Raw genomic sequence first — 20,832 nt, forward strand, 5'->3', positions numbered from 1 at the left:
GAATAAATTTTTAAAAAAATACGATAATGAGAAAGCGATCAGGTTTTGTTTCGAGTCCCCTGATTATCCCTGTTGGTAACTGCGTCTAATTTCTCGAAGTGATTTTCTATAATTACGATAAAGTCTAATTTCTCGAAGTGATTTTCTATAATTACGATAAATTAACACTACCTTTATACCCAGTTCTTTGGCGTATAACTCACTTTTCTTAATGACAACTCCCTACTTTTTTAGGCGAATTCGAAGTAAAAACAAACAGGAACGCTCATTAATTCCTTTATCACAAACATATAATTACCTGTTCCTATTTAATTACTAAGTTTAAACAATCATCTTAGATTCAGCTCACAACATTACGGTCAATAATTGCTATGATCCTAAGTTCACTTTATATGCTCATCAACACATAAAATGTATTATGATAAAACATAATTGAATAAAACTAAAATCAAATCAATAAAATAGTACAAAATCAGATACATGGTTCAACAACTCTAATAAGTTTCGGCTAACAAAACCTAAACAAGAATAAATTAGCTACTCATGGTTATACAAATAATTACCATGAGTTTAGATGAACAATACATGAAAATCAAGGACGAAAGAGGTCTTCAATGATGAAAAACTTCAATTCTTGAACTCCAATATTTCTTGCTGTCACTTTTGTATCTCAAACTCGTAACCCTAACAAAAGTGGCTTCTTTTATCCTTTTAAACAACAAAAAGCATGTCACAATGGTTTTTCATCGCGACCACGATAATTCCAATAACCAAAATGCTTATCTTGCTTCTTATTTTCCTTCTAAGTCCACAATTTCTTTCTCTCTTCTATTCTAACTAACTTAATCATACGGTTTCTCAAAATCGGCCTTAAAAATAAAAAAATTATTTTTCATTTTCTTCCAAAGTTTGAACTTATGATCATAAGGATTTCTGATATGCACAATCCAATTTAGATCAGTAACAACATTCAAAAACTTAAGTCTGTCATCAACATTAATTTCTCTATTTGTTATATGTAAGTTTAATTCATAACAAGTACCAATATTAAAGCATTCTATTTATTAATTTCTAATGATAAATTGCATCAATTATTAAAGTTTTGCCATAGTCAATAGAAAGAAGAAAAAAAAATACACAACTACATGCAGGAATTAAAGTTAAAACTAATGATTATAAAGATTTCTGATATGCACAATCCAAGTTAGGTCCAGTATCAACATTGAACAGCTTGGAATATCTTTGAAAAAATCCGATTCGATCATTGACTCTTGCATCACCAGGAATTCCACATTCTAGTCCTCCATTGATTATGTTTGTGACCAAACCATAACCTGCTGTTCTATTAGCAGCTATGTCAGCTTCTGTTGCTACATATTTTCCAACCATGACATTGTGGCATGAAGGTGTTGGTTTTCTTTCTGTCATCCAAAACCATAGAGCGGTTTTGAAAGCAATCACAGAATTGTTTGATACTATTTCTGGATTTCTTAGGCCATCAAATCCCAATGCCTTCCCTGCTGGTCCATAGTTGAAATTCCTACACAAAATGTTATCATAGTTAGTTCAATATCTCAATTAATCACTACTTCTATACATACCATAAGTTTTTTAGTCAACCGTCCAATTCTTCATTGTGGTTACGACGTAAGTAAAGTCTGACCAATAATTGTTTTAGTCCGTGTTCGTACTCAAAGTATTCTAAAAGATCTGTAGTAACTTATTCCTCAAGTAAAGGATCACATTGCGGTGTGAATTAAAATCACGTGTGGGACCGCATAAGATGATTTGAGTTCATCTTACCAAAGAAAGTTAAACCAATAATAATCTATTCTAAAATTAAATTAAGAATTTGCAAGTATTTAGTGTGTACCAAGAAAGTTGAATGGGACCTCTTCCTTTATAACTCTTTCCTTCAAAACAAGGCCAATCTTTATCACTAGAATCACAGTAAATACTCTGAGGACTAATTTCCTCTTTGAAGCATAATCCCCAAGCGAACGGTCCATCAGGTGCAGTGGACCATCCGCCAGTAGTTTCATGAGAAATCTGAGCAAGAAAAGCAGCTATCTCACGTTTTCTTGTGGCCAAACAACCTGTGGTACCAAATTGTGGAAAAGACTTGGAAGCTTCAATGAAGGATTGGTAAGGGTAGAAGTTTTTTGCAGGACATGCAGTGTCATCTTTGTGTAGGAAAATTGAATCATAAAGGTTTTTAGTTATTAGAGATGTGATTGGTGTAATTGGAGAGTACCATGATTCAACTCTTAGAAAAAGAGTAGAACAAAAGAATAAGAGGGAGAGAAAGGAAAATGACATTTTTTTTTTGTATGAAAAAAGGGGAAGTTAAATGTTGTTAATAGTTGTTGTTTGTTAATGAAATTGAGATAAACTAGAAGGGTTATATAGAGAGATGTGACAAGAGGGATGTATATAGAAAGTGGTACTAAATTTGTGGTTTTGACTCCATTGATTTTATTTTAGTGCTTGTTGTGGTATTGTAACAAAATTGACTGAAGCATTATTCTAGGAGGGTTGAAATTATGTGTTTTTTTTTTGTTGGATTTAAATATTTTGGTGTTCGGATGGATAGGAGGAAAACATGAGGGGAGATCGATATTTAAACCCGCGGATGTTTTAATATATGGATTGGTAGGAGAAAAATATATATGCGTGGACTTGACACAAATTTCTCCACTACTGAGACTGAGGACAAAAAGTTTTATTATGGGACAGATAGCCCTCGAAGCCTAAGTGGTCAAACACGAGAAAATATATTCTAACAATCAACGTAATTTCATATACTATTTGTTTTTGATAATTTTGATTTCCTAACGTTAAGAATAGTGGAATTTTATAGAGTCCAAAAATTTATGCATAATAATATTGTACCTGATATAAAAACTCATTACAACTGCACTTGTACTAATCATATAGTGAAAGTTTTTGTGACCGCAACGCGACTGCAATAGTTATTTAAAACCTTGTTCGAAGACACGTTCTTGCTATTAGAGATAGTTAATCATCAACTATCTTTTAATGTTTTTGTAAATTGACTTGCCATCAACCCACCTTAAGACAAGATCAATTCAACTTGCTGACCCATTCTCTAACCCTTGTCTGTGGGGTTGACTTATGAGCCCGTTCCACTTTGATTTGCATATACTAATGTCTAGTTTTTGTCTTATATTTTTTTAAGATTAGGTATAGAAAGATTAAGGTGTTTGTCTAGTAGTGGGATATGCACTTACTCTCACAAGTCACATGGTACATGAATTTTGATATTAGTATCCGCCTGCAGGGTTTTTGGCCATGAGTGCTATCAATTAAATGACAAAAACTATAGACCATATACAAAGTTCATAATTAATACTCCACTCGTTATGTGTGTGTTTAAACAATTAATCGTTCATTCTCTCTGTTTTTATCATTAACTAATTAGTAGTTCTTTAAAATATTATTTTAGATAAAACATACAAGAGAAGACAAACTATATAGTCTAAAAGTGATGCTTGCATAAGCAATAATACAAATAGAAAAGATTGAGAGTGGATACAAACATTTCACTTTTTGAACAAGTCGTTGAGGCACCATGTACATTTTACCAACAAATTTACATTTTACCACCAAATTTACATTTTATGATAGACATTTCATCTCGGCTAATAAAAACCGAAGTATAATGCTTGGACGGATCCTTTTCCTTTCTCTCAATTATCTCTAAATTATTTTCAATTTTTTATATATTTTAGCCATAGTACTTTGAGAGCTTATTGAGTTTAGTGAGAAATTTGTTTTGGGTGAGTGCTTAACTATAAATTTATCAAGAGTAGTTTTCTCTTGAGTGAATTATTCTTCTTTAGGAAGTAATTATTTTGGTTGGGAGCTAAACCATTGTAAAAACTCTTTTGTTTGTGGAATAAGATAAGTTTTTGTTTGGTTCGTGAGTTCTACCATTGAAGAAAACTTTCTTTTGGACTCTTGGATAATAAACAATGAAATATCTTCACAATGATTCTTGAGCTTAGCCCGGTCAAAAGCTCTATTGGTTTGAGATCGTCCTGGTATATAATCTCACTCGATTTTGAGTTCAGCTTGTGCAAAAACTCAGTAGGTTTGAGATCAGCCTAGTAAAAATTTCAATTTTATCCGTGGCCAGCTTGTGTAAAACCTCGGTCTAAAGTTCGGAGAATAGCCAACTCAAAACTCCATCTTGGTTTGAAATTAGCCTCTACAAAATCTTCGCTTGACTTAGAGACTAAAATCTCAAAGCTCTATTTCTTGTTTGGTTTGGAGAATAAGCGCTTCAAGTCTCAATTCATTATTTGGTTGAAAGTTAGCCTGAAATTTCATTTTCTTGTATAAGGGGGTTAGTGGACTTAACCTTCTAAAAACTCTTACAACAGTGGCTACTCTCAAGATCAATCTTTTAGGAGAGGAAGATGTCATTTCTTTAAGACCCAACCTCTATAAATTTATGGCGTTGTTATTTCTTCCCTAATCTCTTTTACTTTCTATTGCATATTTAAATATTTTTAAAATATTTTTAAACTCTAATTTAAAAAGTAATTTTATTTTGAATCAACGATTTTCAAACCTCCACAATTCACCCATTTTGTATATGAACTCAAATGTTTGACAATAATGACTATTAAAATCACATAAATAATCTGTTAGATTATACAATACATACTCTAAATAACTATTTGACTATTTATACAAAGTATGCCAACAAGACTCTATCAAATATAAACATATGTACTTGAAATCTAGGTATAGAGGGGCAGGCAAGATACCACATTTGGAAGCTGAAAAGATACCCCATATCGCTCCTGTATAACATGGAAAGCAAAAACTAAGGAACCCATCATCAAGTAAAATATTTTTTAAATATCAACAAGGGAGAAAATGAAACTAAACATAATAGCTTGCTTCACAAATACATTACAATAGTAATAAGTGAATCAATTAATATTATAATTTTAGATATAATCTATTAGAAATTATCACGAATACATTCAAAATTCAAAATATGAACGAACCAGTTAGGAAGTATTTGTATCCATGAATATGAATATGATGTTTAAACTATACCTTAAAGTTTGTTGAAAACCTATCATTTTTGTGTATTACAAAAAAAAATGAAGAAATTAAACAAAGAAAATGTTATATAAACCAAAGTCAAAGCATCTAAGTGTTTTTTAAGACTTGAAATCAATCACAAATAGACTTAAAAAGTGATGGTAGAATTAAACCATTAATTATGATATAGTTTGTTAGGAATCAAGATTTTCCACTATTAGAAATACTGAATTTTGCTGCGAATTTACCTGCGGAATTGAGTTAAAAATCCAGTTTCCTGTGGTTTTACGTTCCCAGCTAAAACCTTCGTGGGTAATAAAAATCTGCAGGTAAATTCGCATAAGAGACATACACAAGTGGTTGTTTGTTAGTTATATGTCTAAAATTATAAATGTAAAAGGTGGCTTAGCTTTAATTTCTTAAATAGCTGAATGCACTACTGTAGTCAAGGAATCATAAAAACCCTACTGTTTGGAGGTTCTGTTGATAAAAGATTGGCAGCATATGCAGCAAATCAAATCCATCACCGGTTCGATTCACCCACCTTGATGATACTACAAATTCGATGATGAGAAAGCTCAAAAAACAATTTCATACTATCTAACAAATTTATGAGCCAATGATTGTAAATAAGAAATAACAAATTTATGAGTCATTTTCGGTATAACGGTTTCAATGTGCATAATTCATATTAGTCCAAATATCTATAGTCACTTATCATCAATCTCTTATCTTTTAACCTTCTGTAACATAGCCATCCCGAGATTTTCATGATTGTTGTAAGTCATCAGTCACCATGTCACAGTATAGTATAATATCCTGAGCCTCATCATCTTCCTCCCTGCTAATGAAAGTACTCTTAACTGTTAATAGTTTATAATTTCCCTATTCTATTTGAACAAGCTTACCATTAAAATAATAATAAAAATACCATCACTAAATTACTTAAAATCTAAATAGTGTCGCAATAACATCAAAGAAACATGAAAAATGATAATATGGTTCCTCTGACATTTATTTACTCAATGAAAAATAGCTAGAAAACTATTAATATTTCAAATTATATAACCTACAAATAAAAGTTTACATTTTGTCCAATTTATCAAGTCTATTTGAATTTCCAAGGTACTTGATAAGTTTATGAGCCCAACTAACCACTGACAGTTGCCATTAGCTAGTCAGTTACAATTACATCATTCATGTTCAATTGTAATACTTACTTGTTTTCTTCTAGCTTCAACAAGCATTTCTTGCTTTTCTTTTTCAAGTTGAACTTCAACATCTTCATACTTCTTCTTCAATCCCTCTGCAATGCACCTTTCTATTTCCAACTTGACTTCCTCTGTCTGAAGCTTCTCCTCGACATTTCTTCGAACAACTTCTTCTATCCTTCTTGCAGTCTCTTCTTCCAACAGTACCAAATCCTTGACACAAAACCACGTTCAGTAATCGATTAACTAAAGTGCTTAAGTGAATGCGAGGAATCCATTCCCATTCTTTTCATTATGTTTCCTATAATTTTGTTTAGAAAATGGAAGATGCACCAAATAAAACATTAATGCATACTCAAGAGGCTGTTAGCGCAGCTCTTTTGTATGGATCTATTCATAGGTGTGCTGCGATTTGCGATGTCAAATTGTATTCATAGAAGAACTATATATGTGGCATAGTATCAAAAGTCAAACTAATTAATGATGGATTTAAACATTGATTTTTATTGATTACACCAAACTGAATACAAGTAAATCTATCAACATAAAAAAACTTTTTTTTTGTTTGTTATAGCTTATAGGTGTTTAAACAAAGCTGCACTTGTGGTTGAGGAGAATGAAATAAACAATGATGGATCAATCAAAGATCCATGGAAACTTTGCAGCATAAAACAAATTGAAGAACTTAAAATGCATGCTCAAAATAATGCCAATATGGGTAACAAGCATCATAATGTTCATTCCAGTAGGACAAGTATCAAATTTTCCATCTCACAAGCATTAAAAATGGACAGAAACATAGAATTCCTCAACTTCAAAATCCATGTAGGCTCAAAAAATTGGATTCTTATTCTCTCTAAAAATATAAATTACTAAAAAGCAGAGTGAATATTGAAATAAAATCCAACACCTAGTACTTCTGCAAGAAATCACTAAAAGCGGCAGATAAATCTAAAATGAGATGAAGAGAAGACATACTTGTGATAAGGACAGAGTCAGTACATGTTACAAGCAAATTCACAATGATTTTACATATACTTTCTTCATGTGGCCTTATATAATCAGCATAGCTTTTCAACAGATACGTTACAAAAGTAACTGTCTGCAATAACAAAAAATAAAACATGTAAACATGTGATAGATAATATTTGGTACAGGATTAAGAAAATAAATTATTTAATGATCAACAGATAAAATCTGTCCCTTTTCAATTATTCACAACAAAATAGCCATGGTAAAGTAGGATATAACTCCACTTCCTTGTGGCCACTGGAAGGAGGCTTAAAGTTTCTAATCTTAGAAACACTGCTGGGTAAGCCCAAGGAGAGAGAAGCAGAAACATATAAAAGGCAATAATTGAGGAATATTTGCTTGGACGAAATGACTATATAACTGAAACAGAAACATCACCACCAGCGGACTCTCCGTAACTATCTTGAACGAACGGATACTTGGATTGAGTTGCGAGCCAGTGGCAGTAGCAGGATTTATACCTTGATCCGAAAAGAAGATAAGAAACATGAGATAAAGAAGAAACGACTTGATCGGTATATGATATTGAAAGGGAAAAAGGTGATCAGAATGACAAGCTGCAAATGAAAAATAAATAATAAGTTAGGTAAGTTCAATCCATCAGAAATAATGAACTAATAAGTTATATTCCAAACTATGAATCTTACTGCAAATAAGCTTAGAGGAACAAGTTCAGGGGCTTTTTTATAGCTTATATCAGTTAGATACTAAGATTCATCTCAAGCTGCAAATTTATCAAGAAATATAGAACTGCAATCACTGCAAGGCCAGTTGTGAAAAGGAATACTTCTCTATGATCCAACTCAGTTCCATGTCTGATACCAAACAGCAACAGATATATGGCATATAATGTTACATTTTTTTCAGCGATGCATCGTTTTAGACAACAACTACATTATATAAAAACAAGCTATAGAGTGGAAATTAGCCATACCTTATTACTGTGACCAAACTTTTTTTTCCTACAATTTACACGGCAGTCCATCCCAACCATTCATAATTATTATTCTTAAAATTTAATGGTTATAATTCAGTGACGGTGTAAAACAACCGTCGGTATATTCCCATTAAATTCTTAATAAAATAGAAAAAGTAAGAATTTCAATCTAATTTTATAAAAATATTTATAATTATGAATTATATAAAAATATATATAGTGTAAATTTTATTTAACTCCTGGGACTAATATATACTAAGATTATTTCTTATCACTAACATTTACACATACATCCAATAAACTCATATTATAATGTTTCTAAAATATAACTTGATAATTAAAATGTCTATATGATATAATTTGATTGAATGCATTTGTAAAATAACTTTATGCACATTGGATGAGTATTATTATTATATTATTAAAATTGTTTTTGAAAACATTAAATTTGAATTGTAACCCAAAATTAAAAAATAAAACTACTATTGTTTTTATAAAATATTAACTTTTTTCAGAAAAAACATTTTATTTTAAGAAGAAACAAAAATATAATACAAAAATGCGAACTTACCTGCAAATCTGAAAGTAGATACAAATTATTAACTCCGCAGCAAACTCCGCATGAAACTTTCCTGCAAAATTACCTGCGGATTTTGGATTGTAGTCTGTTTTCTAATACAAACTATAATTTCCGCAGCAAAATCCGTAGGTTTTCCTGTGGAATTTTCTGGGGAAACTTATTTCGCAGGAAAGTTTATTTTGCTTAACTATGTCGCCGGAAAATCCGCAGGTATTCCTGCCGATTATTTTCCACAAATAAACTATGTATTTCTAGTAGTGTTCAATTTATTTGTAACTCCCAAGAAGAACAAGTACTTCCTCAAAGCATCTAAGTGTTTCATAACAAGAAGTATTGCAAGCATATTCCAACAAAGACATGAAAACTTATTCGGTGTAGCGGTTGTGCCGTGTGTTCGTGACAACGTATGCGTGACAAACTGTATCAACAATGGCCATCTAGTTTGTAAATTCAAATCGAAGTAATACTAGCAAGATGGGGAAAATTGAAGATAAATTCTCTATAATTTTGTGAAAGCAAGAGGCAGTTGTATAAAACCGTTGTGTCAACTGTCTCAAAATTAGAAGGAGGGTGGTTTCAATAGAACCGTCGGGATTTATGTGTCACAGTTTTTTTTAATAGTGGTCAGTTGAGAGAAAAGTGTGTGTTGGATTGAATTTTGACCCTACTTCTCAAGCGTGTCCCTAAAATGGGAAAATTTGCCCATTTCAATCAACTGTTGAGATGCCCATTGAGAGGTGGAAGATTACCCTTTTATTTACATGTGTTTTTAATAAAAGATCAAGAGTTCTAATTTACTTGTAGGATCAAACTCAAAAAATCCTAAAAGACGTTTTGTGTCAAACATTTGAGAAAAAGTATTAGTGCTAAAAAGTATTTTAATGTAAAGATTCCAAAAAGTAAATGCAGGAGTACTTAAATGGATAAAGTAAATAAAGAAATATGTAATAATAAAGCAACAGTATAAAAATGCATGAATTAAGAGGGTGTTAGCCTGCCCTGCACCAATGGTAACTAGGAAACAATTCACTGATGAAGGAGAACCAATGGTCAATTGTACATTATGCAGACATGGGCTACCCTGGGCAGTTGCCCGGGCTCTGGTCCAAACTTATTTGGTAAAAAATAAAAATAAGAGGTAAAAATTGAAAGGTCAAAGAATAAAGAAAGGGCATAAAAATTAAAACAGCAAAACAAAATTGAAATATGAAAGGTTAGAAATTGAAAGGGTACACCAAACAAAAACAGGAAAAATAGAGTAAAAACAAAAGAGAACTGCAATTGTAAAGCTTCCGCAATCCACCGACGTCGGCACTACACCGCTGCTTTTTCGACCACCGTGTTCCCCCTTTTGTTCCGGTTAGTTATTGTTCCATCCATTTCAAGTGCTTGTGGTTTCATATTCCATTTATGTTGTTGTTGATTTGATGAAAAAATTGGTGAGGAAAAGATGTTGTTTTGATTTGAAAAAGTGAAAGAAGAAAATACAGGAAACTAGGAAAGGAATGACGAAAGAGAGATTTTGGAAGGAAGAAAGAAGACAATACAGGAAACTTGTTGTTGTTTCTTTCTTTCATACTTTATTAATATAATTTCATTTTTTATTAATATACTTGTTTTGATTTTTTTATCATTAAAACTTGTGGGAGCCACTTGTTTTTTACTTATTTGTTGTCATTACCCTGTCAAGCAATTTACTACTTGCTTTTTATTTTTTAGAATGTTGTTGTAGGTTGCAATTTACTACTTGCTTTTTGTTTTTTAGAATGTTGTTGTAGGTTGTTTAATTTATCTTGTATTAGTGGTTTAGAATTCTCTTGTTTAGAATTCTCTTCTTTATTAATAAATTTTCTTTAGTCATTTCAAAAAAATTGTTTTTTTTGTTATTATTAAAAATTGTCACTTGTCAAGCAATTTTGGTTCTTATGATTATTAATTGGTAATTTAGTATTAACTTAAGATCGTTTAATTTCAGAGATGAGGAGATTTTTAGTTGATAGAGCAAGTATTGAGAACGTGAATGTTGTGCAACCGGAAGCCGAATTAGAACCACTGTCTAATGTGGTTAATGAGTTTAACCCAAATGAGATTGTGCGTGATCCGGATCGTAGAAAACAAATTAATGAGTATGCTCCGCATATTCAAGACCAAGTGAGAAGGGCATATATATTGAAAGGTCCAATGCAACCAGATTTGTCAAGCTTTCCTCGTACTCCATTTGGAAGTGTTAAAAGGGCATTTAGTAAATCATGGTATAAGAATTATACATGGTTAGAATACAGTGAGATCAAGGATACAACTTATTGTTTTTATTGCATTCTCTTTAAGCAACCTGGGAGGGCCGAACACTTTGGTTTTGAAGTCTTCATTAAAAACGGATATAGAGATTGGAAGCATGCGTGTAAAAGCTTTAAAGATCATGTTGGTAGTCATAATAGTTTGCACAACTCATGTGTCAAGCACTATGATGATTATAATAATCAAAGACAAAATGTGGCAAGTAAGTTTGCTAAAGCAACCAAGGAATCAGAAGAATTGTATAAGATTCGTTTGACTTGTTCTCTAGATTTTTCAAGATATCTCATGGCACAAGGCATGGCTTTCCAGGGCCATGATGAATCATCTACTTCTCTAAATAAGGGTAATTTTAGAGAGATGGTAGATTGGGTAAAATCTTCGAATGGGCAAGTGAGGGATGCTTTTGACCGTGGTGGAAAAAATTGCACAATGACTTTCGCTGACATTCAAAAGGAGCTTGCAATGTGTTGTGCACATGAAGTTACCAAGGTGATTATGGAAGAGCTTGGTGATAAAAAATTATCCGTGCTTATTGATGAGTCACATGATATATCTATCAAAGAGCAAATGGCGGTGACGTTGAGGTTAGTAGTTGTATTTTCTAATTTCCAATTTTCATTACCTATTATTCTTTATGCTGCCAAGTAAAATTGTTGAATTTGTTTTAGGTTTTTGAATGACAAAGGGAGTGTTGTGGAACGATTTATTGCTCTACATCATGTCAAAGATACTACATCTGAGTCATTAAAGGATTCTCTTTATGGTATTCTCGATAAGTACACATTATCTATTTCAAGGATACGAGGGCAAGGATATGATGGAGCTTCAAATATGAGAGGTGAATTTAATGGTTTGCAAAGAAAGATTCTAGATAAAAACCCTTATGCTTTCTATGTTCATTGTTATACTCACCATTTGCAATTGGTTGTTGTGTATGTTGCTAGTAGTTGCTCATCTATTTATGATTTCTTTGAGTACATCTCCTTGATTGTGACCACAACAAGTGCATCTTGTAAAAGGAGGGATGCTTTGATTGAGGCACAACACCAAGATATTTTAAATAAACTTGAGAGTGGTGAAATATCTAGAGGAAGGGGCTTGCACCAATCATATAGTCTCACCAGACCCGGAGATACTAGATGGGGTTCACATCATACTACATTACTTCGTTTGGATCAAATGTGGTCCTCAGTGTTAAATGTGCTTAGTATGGTTGATGAACATGGACGTGGACCATCTCAAGCAGCAGGTTTAATATAAAAAATGGAGAGCTTTAAATTTGCTGTTATTTTGAAGTTAATGTTAAAGTTGTTTGGTATCACAAACGAGCTTTCAAATGTCTTGCAAAGAAAAGATCTTAATATTGTGATTGCCATGGAATTAGTTGATGATGTCAAAGTTCGGTTAGCCACAATGAGAGATAGCGGTTGGGATAGTTTATTTGCCGATGTCTAAGAATTTTGTGTTTCTAGAGGTATTCTAGTTCTAAATATGGATGACGAAATACCGGTTCGGGGTCGTTCAAGGGTAGAAGGGAGGACTATCGCTAATCTTCATCATTACCGTGCAGAGATTTTTTATGTTGCTATTGACAAAATATGTGTGGATATGGATCACCGCTTTAGTGAAGGAAGTAACATTATCCTTGATTGTTTCTCATGTCTTGACCCCAAGAACTCTTTCTCCAAGTTTGATGTTGATAAGCTTGCTCGCCTTGCTAATATTTATCATGCAGACTTTTCTGATGATGACCGTGAAACAATAAAGGATCAACTTGAGACTTATGTTTTTCAAGTGAAAAGAAATGCTTCACTTTCCACTTGTGAAGATGTTCAAAGTTTGGCTATGAAGATGGTTCAAACTGAGAAACATTTGGTATTTCCGTTGGTTTACAAACTTATTGAGTTAGCTTTGATATTGTCGGTGTCTACAACATCCGTTGTAAGAGCTTTCTCAACAATGAAGATTATCAAGTCTAAATTGTGCAATAAGATCAACGATGTGTGGTTTAATGACTTGATGGTATGTTACACCGAGCGGGAGATATTCAAGCCACTTGATGATGTTGATATTATTCGAACATTCACCTCAAAGAAGTCTCGGAAAGGACATTTGCCTCGTGATTTTATTTAAATCGGTATTGTAAGTTTATGTTTTATCTCTTTTATTTTAAACTATACTTTTGTTGGCAAAATGACGAGTCTCTTTTATTTTGATTGATGATTATTTATATATTATATAAAATATGAATTTGCCGTCTTTAAAATTTTTCCCAGGATTTATAATTTTTCTGGCTCCGCCACTGTGCATTGCAATACCTGTTGGAGAGTCCGGGATAGCCAGGAGCACCAATGAAACTAATGCTCAGGACCACAAGAGAGAAAGTGATGTCATATCTCAACCAAAAACTTTAAGGTGTTAGGTAAATGAATTCTCTCTCTTACAAATCCAATAATTCACCCATTCATATGCAACATGGGACTTTAATCACTCACACTTGCACCCAACATTCTTTAATCACTCACACTTGTGGAAGAATGATTGGGTTTCAAGTGTGAATAAGTTAAAGTCCCACATCGACTAGGAAGAGAGGAAATGTTGGCCGGTTTATAAGAGAGATGACCCATACCCCATTTCCTTATAGTTTTTGGTGGATATGTGATGTCAAGGTCTCTTGTAACCATGTACGTTTGGCTCATTAACACTTTCGGACTCTCTCTCCGAACTTCCCTAACAAGTGGTATCTGAGCCTGGTTGGCTTTATGGGGGAGCGAAAGTGGATCCTAGTGTAGATCAAGACTAGTGATGTGGGTGACTCACACTTGTGGTTTTGGGTGGATATGTGGTGTCAAGGTCTCTTGTAACCATGAATGTTTGGCTCATTGAAACTTTCGAGCCTCACTCCCCGGACTTCTCCAACAGTACCTAACTAACACTAGGTCTAACGTAACATTTTTTGTCAACAAACTCAGTCAATACATGATTTCCCCAGCCACAAATCATTGGAAAGGATTAAAAAGAATATTGGTATATCTTCATGGCACAACAAATCTATACATACATATCAAACCCTTAACTGATCTTGATATTGTAGGGTTCTCTGATGCGGATTGGGCCTGTAACGTCTGTTTATTTTGTTCAATTATTTGATTATTAATTGTTTGGTAGAACTATGATGTATTTGTAAAATTGTGTTAATTAGAGGTTATGATATTTTATTGAAGTTGAATAATAATAATAATAATAATAGAATAATTACTAAATAATTAGTTTGGCCAATATTGTGTTAGCATGGGGGTTAGTGGAGGTGTATTTATTAAGACCATTAGTGAGGAAGAAGTTAGTGAATGGTTAACTAAAATAAGAGAAAAAAGAGAATTGGGAAAATTAGAGAGAATGTGAAAATAGAAAACGTGAAAGAGGAGAAGAGGCACAAAGATGCTAAGACAACGGAATCCATTGTAGGAGTTTAGAATCATCAATCCAAGGTAAGGGTGGGGTTCTAACTCTATAAAATTGAGTATGATGATTGGTATGTAAGAATGGGTTTTGGGTTTATGTTGATAACTTAGGTTTTGAAGAGGAATTTTTATGAAATTGATGAATGTTTGGTGATGATTCTTGTTGCTATGCGTTGTAAGTGTGTTGGATGGCTTATATTGCATTATAATTGATATTGTTGTTGTGTTTCGTGAAATTTCATGTTTTGACCGTAAAATTGGTGTCAAAAGTGACGTTGTAAAATTACGTTTTTAGGGTCTCAATAGATGTTATATGAATAGAATAACATGAATATATGATTCTTTCGTAAAATCGAACTGTGTAAGATAGATTTATGAGGGATTTAGGGGTTGTGGCAGTAGCGAACAATTGCAGAATTTTTCTGCATAATCACAGGTTCGCTTAGCAAACTGAAATCCTCGCTTAGCGAGCTCTGGTATGAAAAGTTTTATTTTTTGAAAAACTGAATTGGGTCTTGGACGATAGTGATTTATCATGAATTTTAGTGAATTTTCCGGAATTTACTGGAGTCGTTTGAATGGTTTTTGAGTCAAGTTTTGATGAAAACCGATTACTTGAATTTTCTATGTTTTTGCATTGGAATGGATGGTTGCTTGAGTAATACTTTCTAATCTTGTTTGCTAACTGTTGTTACGATTGTATGTTGTGGTTTTGCGATGACGAAGAGGTGATGTCCTATGTTGGCGTTTGTTGAAGGCTTATGCCATGTGGTTTCATAATTATGTTGTTCGATGTTGTGTCGCATACATTGCATTGTTGGGGGCTTATGCTCTGTAAGATGGCCTGGATTGACAAATTATGATGAAGGCTTATGCCTTATTGCTGCCTTTATTTATTGGCATTGAGGTGGGGGCTTATGCCTTGTTGGTACCACATGCATTTGCATTGATGTCGGTCTTATTGCATTTTGTAAGATGATGAATGATGATGAGTTATTTATTGTTGGATATTTGTATTTTACTCGATGATGGATGATAATGATGCTTTTGTAAAGTGGTGAAACGTGTATGACTTTACTCTTCATATACTTGTTATCAAACACTTCTTTATATTGTTATGATATCTCACCCCTTCTGATTGAATGTTACCCTTATGTTGGTAACGTGCAGGTGATCAGGAGTTAAGGATTGTTACCTTTAGTAGTTTGAGTTGGCGTCATTGCTCTGATACGTAACACTAGGGGGGATGAACGCTATTTGTTTTCTTTGTTGGATTAATTTGATTGTTGAAGCTTTTATGAATAATGATGCTGACAAATGTCGAACTAAGTTGTTAAGTCGATTTTAATTGAATTATGAATATTTCCGCTGCGTAATAAAAGATGTTTTGAAGATTATGTTGTTTGATCGGTTCATCCAACTTTTTGTGTTATGTATCCGTTAATATTATGAGCAACTGTTGTGTTAAGAATAAATGTGACATCCTGGTTTATTATGAATTGTTTTGAATGGTATTTTATTACTTCAATTTTATTATAATTTCACCGAGGTAAATTGGGGTGTTACTGGGCCACTAGTGTAGATGATAGGAAATCCATGGCAGGACAATTACTACTAAAAATAACGCTTTTCATGACGAAGCTTTCATGTCATCCAGAAAAAAATCGATGTTTTATTATAAGGCGCGCCATATATATATATATTATAAAAAAATTAATTTGTTGCCTCGGTTTTTATAAACACCGAGGTGATATACCATTCAGGACATGCTTCGAATCTCAACTAATGCACTTTATGTTTTTATTTGTTAACAACTATAAAGTGACTGATTTAACCCTTCGATTTATTTGATAAATCGAGGGATAAAATAATCAGATTTTACTATAAAACACTCGCTGAATAGATTTTACCCTAATACTATCTTATTTGTAGCCGCCCCACCATCGAATGCATCATTTTTATAGGATGGATTGCAAAATTGAAAAAAAAAATGTTCTTCTACCTTGAACAAAATGTTTTTTTAGATTTTACAATCCATCTCAGACAATGGTGGTGTTGTTGTTTAAGGTTTTGAACATCTATGATTTATTTCTAAAAGTCTTTACTGATGGATTGCAAATGCTGAAAAAACATTTTCCAATTTTTGGAACAAACACCTAATTAGAAGTTGGATGCATTCCAAGCATCCAAATTATATACGCTAGACATCAACCATCAATCTTGGTGAATACATGTCTGACATTTAAGATAGATCTATACCACCTTGTATGGGACCTAGACATGTTGTATTTTTTATATTCTGCAAACATTTGTTGCATACAATGTATTTTTGATATTTTGGATAAACAATGTAACCATTTTAAAAAAAAAAACTCTAATCGCTCGGTTTTATTTTAAAACCGAGGGGTTAGAGTAAAATAAGTTTTTTTCCAAAAATGGTTACATTGTTTACCTAGAATATTAAAAATACATTGTATGCAATAAATATTGTATGCGACCTGCTCATGCTGTAATTTTAATATTTTGGGTAAACAATATGATATCCTGTGAAGATTTGTTTCGTACAATGTATTTTTAATTTTCTGGGTAAACAATGTAACCATTTTTGGAAAAAAATTATTTTACTCTAACCCCTCGGTTGTTTTAAAAACTGAGATGATAGTTAAGTGTTTCTTTCACTATTTTTATTCAACAGCCTTAAACAAATCTTTTTCGTTCATTTAAAGATTATCAACGCTCAAGAATCCACCATTAGTGATATGCGTGAAACCTAAGGGACGTCCATTATATAAGTTCTCTTATGATTATGGAAATGTAAATGAAACATATGAAGCGCTTGAAACATAAGAAAATTTGGAAAAGTTTTCTTCGATGGATTGCAAAAGAGCGGAAAATCAACTGGGTTTTAAGATTTGTTCTATTAAATTTTTATTTATACCGAAAATATTTTTTATTATTGATATTAATTATCTTACCCATATTTTTCACCATAAATATATTCATACAAGATGCGTAGAGAACATCTTTTAATAAACCCTTTTGTTTTGTTTTGAGAAAAGAGGTTCTTAGTATTTGATCTTGTCTAGTGATGACATGAAATTACATAGTATATTTCGACTCGCTTCGCAAGCATTTTTAGTATCAAATATATATGTTTTAATAGTATTATGTCGGTATTGTTTGCTTATTTCAAGTTATTGCCAAAGTAGAGCATCCATGCGAGGAACCAGAAAAGTGCAAAAACTGAAGAAAATTAGGTTTCTGGTGCATGGCGTTCGCCATGTACCCCAAAGCCACGTCACCCACGTTTTTAAACCATGGCGTTCGCCACGGTTTGATGGCGTTCGCCACGGGCGCATATTGCAGAAAAACTAGAATGTGGAAGAAGTTACAACCCACCCCCACATTTCTCTCCACTACTCCTACATTTTTAGAGTACTTCCATATTTCTCTCCACTACTCCTATATTTTTAGGAGAACACTTTCTAGCAGTTCTTATATATATATATATATATATATATATATATATATATATATATATATATATATATAGTCATAAACTTCAGGTTTTTATGTGTCCAAGTTTTAAGAGAATTTAGTTTAAGTATTAGAAATTTGTTGAGTACTTGGATCAACATTTTGGCAATCTTGCCGAAATCGTTTTGCAATTTCAATTTTAGAAGCAATTTTATTTCAGCTTTTATTTTCAGGTTCTATTTTATTTACAAGTTTTAATTTCTGCTTTAATTTTTAGTTTCTATTATTTCTGCGGTTATCATTTTTATTATTATTACGGCTTCTATTAATTTCCAGTTTAGTTCATATTGTTTTTATTAATGTTCATTGCGTACTATTCTATTTTATGCATAGATATCAATTTGAATTATCACTGCACGTACTGATTTCATTTACAATGTAGGTAAAATATCTTTTTTGGTCCCTTATGTTAACCTCGGAGTTCATTTTGGTCCATTAACTTTAAAAAGTGTCATATTGGTCCCTTAACTCTTCAAAAGGTGTCATTTTAGTCCATTTTGTCATATTAGCAACCGATTTTTGAGTTTTTGTCGTTATTGTGACAAAAAGGATTAAAATGACACATTTTGAAGAGTTAAAGGACCAATATGACACTTTTTGAAGTTAAGGGACCAAAATGAACCCCGTGATTAACATAAGGGACCAAAAAGAGTAGTTTGCCTACAATGTATGTGTGCTAAATTACTTGCAAACATATTTGTCTGCCCAATTTACACGCATATATATATATATATATATATATATATATATATATATATATATATATATATATATATATATATATATATTACTATTAGAGCCCTGTTTTCTTTACTAAGATTTATTTTATGTTTTGTTTAACATAATGATTATTATGATAAACATGTCCGACTACGGTTTTAGAGTCTGGGATGTGAGGACCGTCGTTTTCGACGGGACTCGGTAACAACGTTGGCTTAATTAATTAATTTTAAAATTTTGTTTCGGTCTTTGTTTTTAAACTGAATTTAAATAGCTTTGTCACAAAGTGAGAGGTTATTTAACATGATTTTGCCACGAGAGTGGGAAATTAACTAAGGTTCGAGCCAACACTGCGAGAACATGGGGGTTAAATCGGATAGTAGAAACTAGACATTAATCTTAAACACAGCGATAGCGCTTTAGGATTAATTAGAACTTGTTCAATTTTCAAAACGCGTTCCTCGATTAGAATGGGCGAGTGAGAGCAAAATCCCATGGTCAAGGAAAGTGATATTATTCAAAACCACGAGAGTGTGAGATATTGTCTTTAAATTGATATTTTCTACTAAACACTTTTCTAACATCAGTATAAGCCAACGAGTTACAGAGTCCCTGAGATACACGGAATCCACATTCCGGCTCTCTTTTATTATATATTTCTTTAATATTATTTTAGTCTTAGTTTCTGCTTAATCAAGAATTCATTAGCCTTAGATTTACAATGTTACGATAGATTACAGTAGGTTGACATTGGTCTCTGTGGATTCAACAATCTTTTATATTACTTCGATATTTCTGTGCACTTGCAGACGCATCACTAAGAATATCAAGGAATCGAAGATTCAACATATGGATCTTCTTGAACAATTAATGTAATATTCTTTGTAAACATTGTAACTAGTTTTATTACAAAAAAAAACTAATGACCCTTGGGGTTTTTTTATAAACCGAGATAAAAAAGGCGCTAGTTTTTATAAATAATAAAATTGCAAAAACTACCTCGATTCATTTACCGAGCTAAATGCATTTCGCGTGCGACGTTAGAAGTTCTTTTTGTAGTGGTGAATGTATGTTCCTTGGTGACATTGGTCTCTGTGGATTCAACAATCTTTTATATTACTTCGATATTTCTGTGCACTTGCGGACGCATCACTTAGAATATCAAGGAATTGAAGATTCAACATATGGATCTTCATGAACAATTAATGTAATATTATTTGTAAACATTGTAACTAGTTTTATTACAAAAAAACAAAAAACTAATGACCTATGGGGTTTTTTGATCAACCGAGATAAAAAAGACGCTAGTTTTTGTAAATAATAAAATTGCAAAAACTACTTCAATTCATTTGTCGATTTAAATGCATTTCGCGTGGGACGTTAGAAGTGCTTTTTGTAGTGGGCCTCAAGAAAACAAAAAGTGGTGTCACGATCAAGCATTGAGTCAAAGCACGGGCCTTGGCTGACCTAGCAGCTGAAGTAGCTTGGACCTGATCACTTCTAAGAGAGTTGCAACTCCCTATGCCTCATAAAGCAGTTTTGTGGTGTGATAAATTGAGAGCCAAGGAATGAAAATCTAGTCCACTTATGCATGCTCAGTTCAAGCATACATATATATATATATATATATATATATATATATATATATATATATATATATATATATATATATATATATATATATATGCTTGAACTGAGCATGCATAAGTGGACTAGATTTTCATTCCTTGGCTCTCAATTTATCACACCATAAAACTGCTTTATGAGGCATAGGGAGTTGCAACTCTCCTAGAAGTGACCGGGTCCAAGCTACTTCAGCTGCTAGGTCATATATATATTCACTACATAGCCTATGCGCCTATAGCAGATCAAATAACCGATTATTTGACCAAATCTCTCATGCACACAAGATTCAACATGTTGAGAGACAGACTGGGCGTGACTATGTCACCATCAGTTTGAGAGAGAAATTAG

The 20,832-nt window shown here is 32.6% G+C and overlaps 3 protein-coding genes and 1 long non-coding RNA gene across 12 annotated transcripts; 2 read left to right on the forward strand and 2 right to left on the reverse strand.

The window, feature by feature from the left end:
* Positions 1-1,045: 1,045 nt before the first annotated feature.
* On the reverse strand, positions 1,046-2,415 carry LOC131622675 (chitinase 10-like). Its single transcript, XM_058893713.1, has 2 exons — positions 1,874-2,415; positions 1,046-1,540 (listed from the first exon to the last, which is right to left on the reverse strand). Exons 1-2 carry the CDS (start codon positions 2,317-2,319, stop codon positions 1,174-1,176), a joined length of 813 nt encoding a protein of 270 aa, XP_058749696.1. The 5' UTR covers positions 2,320-2,415; the 3' UTR covers positions 1,046-1,173.
* Positions 2,416-3,131: 716 nt separating this feature from the next.
* On the reverse strand, positions 3,132-10,403 carry LOC131622688 (uncharacterized). Of its 9 annotated transcripts, XR_009289974.1 has the most exons (6): positions 7,272-10,403; positions 6,303-6,506; positions 5,823-5,923; positions 5,551-5,636; positions 5,331-5,405; positions 3,133-4,832 (listed from the first exon to the last, which is right to left on the reverse strand). It is a non-coding gene; the product is annotated as an uncharacterized LOC131622688 (long non-coding RNA). The 9 variants fall into 9 exon arrangements; XR_009289976.1 differs by having other exon boundaries at positions 3,132-4,832; positions 5,331-5,636; positions 5,823-5,926; XR_009289973.1 differs by having other exon boundaries at positions 3,134-4,832; positions 5,331-5,636.
* A 416-nt stretch (positions 10,404-10,819) lies between these two features.
* LOC131622679 (uncharacterized) lies at positions 10,820-12,400 on the forward strand. Its single transcript, XM_058893718.1, has 2 exons — positions 10,820-11,724; positions 11,809-12,400. The coding sequence occupies exons 1-2, from the start codon at positions 10,820-10,822 to the stop codon at positions 12,398-12,400; spliced, it is 1,497 nt and encodes a 498-aa protein (XP_058749701.1).
* Positions 12,401-12,403: 3 nt separating this feature from the next.
* On the forward strand, positions 12,404-13,273 carry LOC131622680 (uncharacterized). The gene is made up of 3 exons (XM_058893719.1): positions 12,404-12,543; positions 12,613-12,934; positions 12,992-13,273. The coding sequence occupies exons 1-3, from the start codon at positions 12,404-12,406 to the stop codon at positions 13,271-13,273; spliced, it is 744 nt and encodes a 247-aa protein (XP_058749702.1).
* Positions 13,274-20,832: the final 7,559 nt, after the last annotated feature.

This window comes from Vicia villosa, unplaced genomic scaffold (assembly GCF_029867415.1).
Source record: "Vicia villosa cultivar HV-30 ecotype Madison, WI unplaced genomic scaffold, Vvil1.0 ctg.000037F_1_1_3, whole genome shotgun sequence".
Taxonomy (NCBI): Eukaryota; Viridiplantae; Streptophyta; class Magnoliopsida; order Fabales; family Fabaceae; genus Vicia; species Vicia villosa.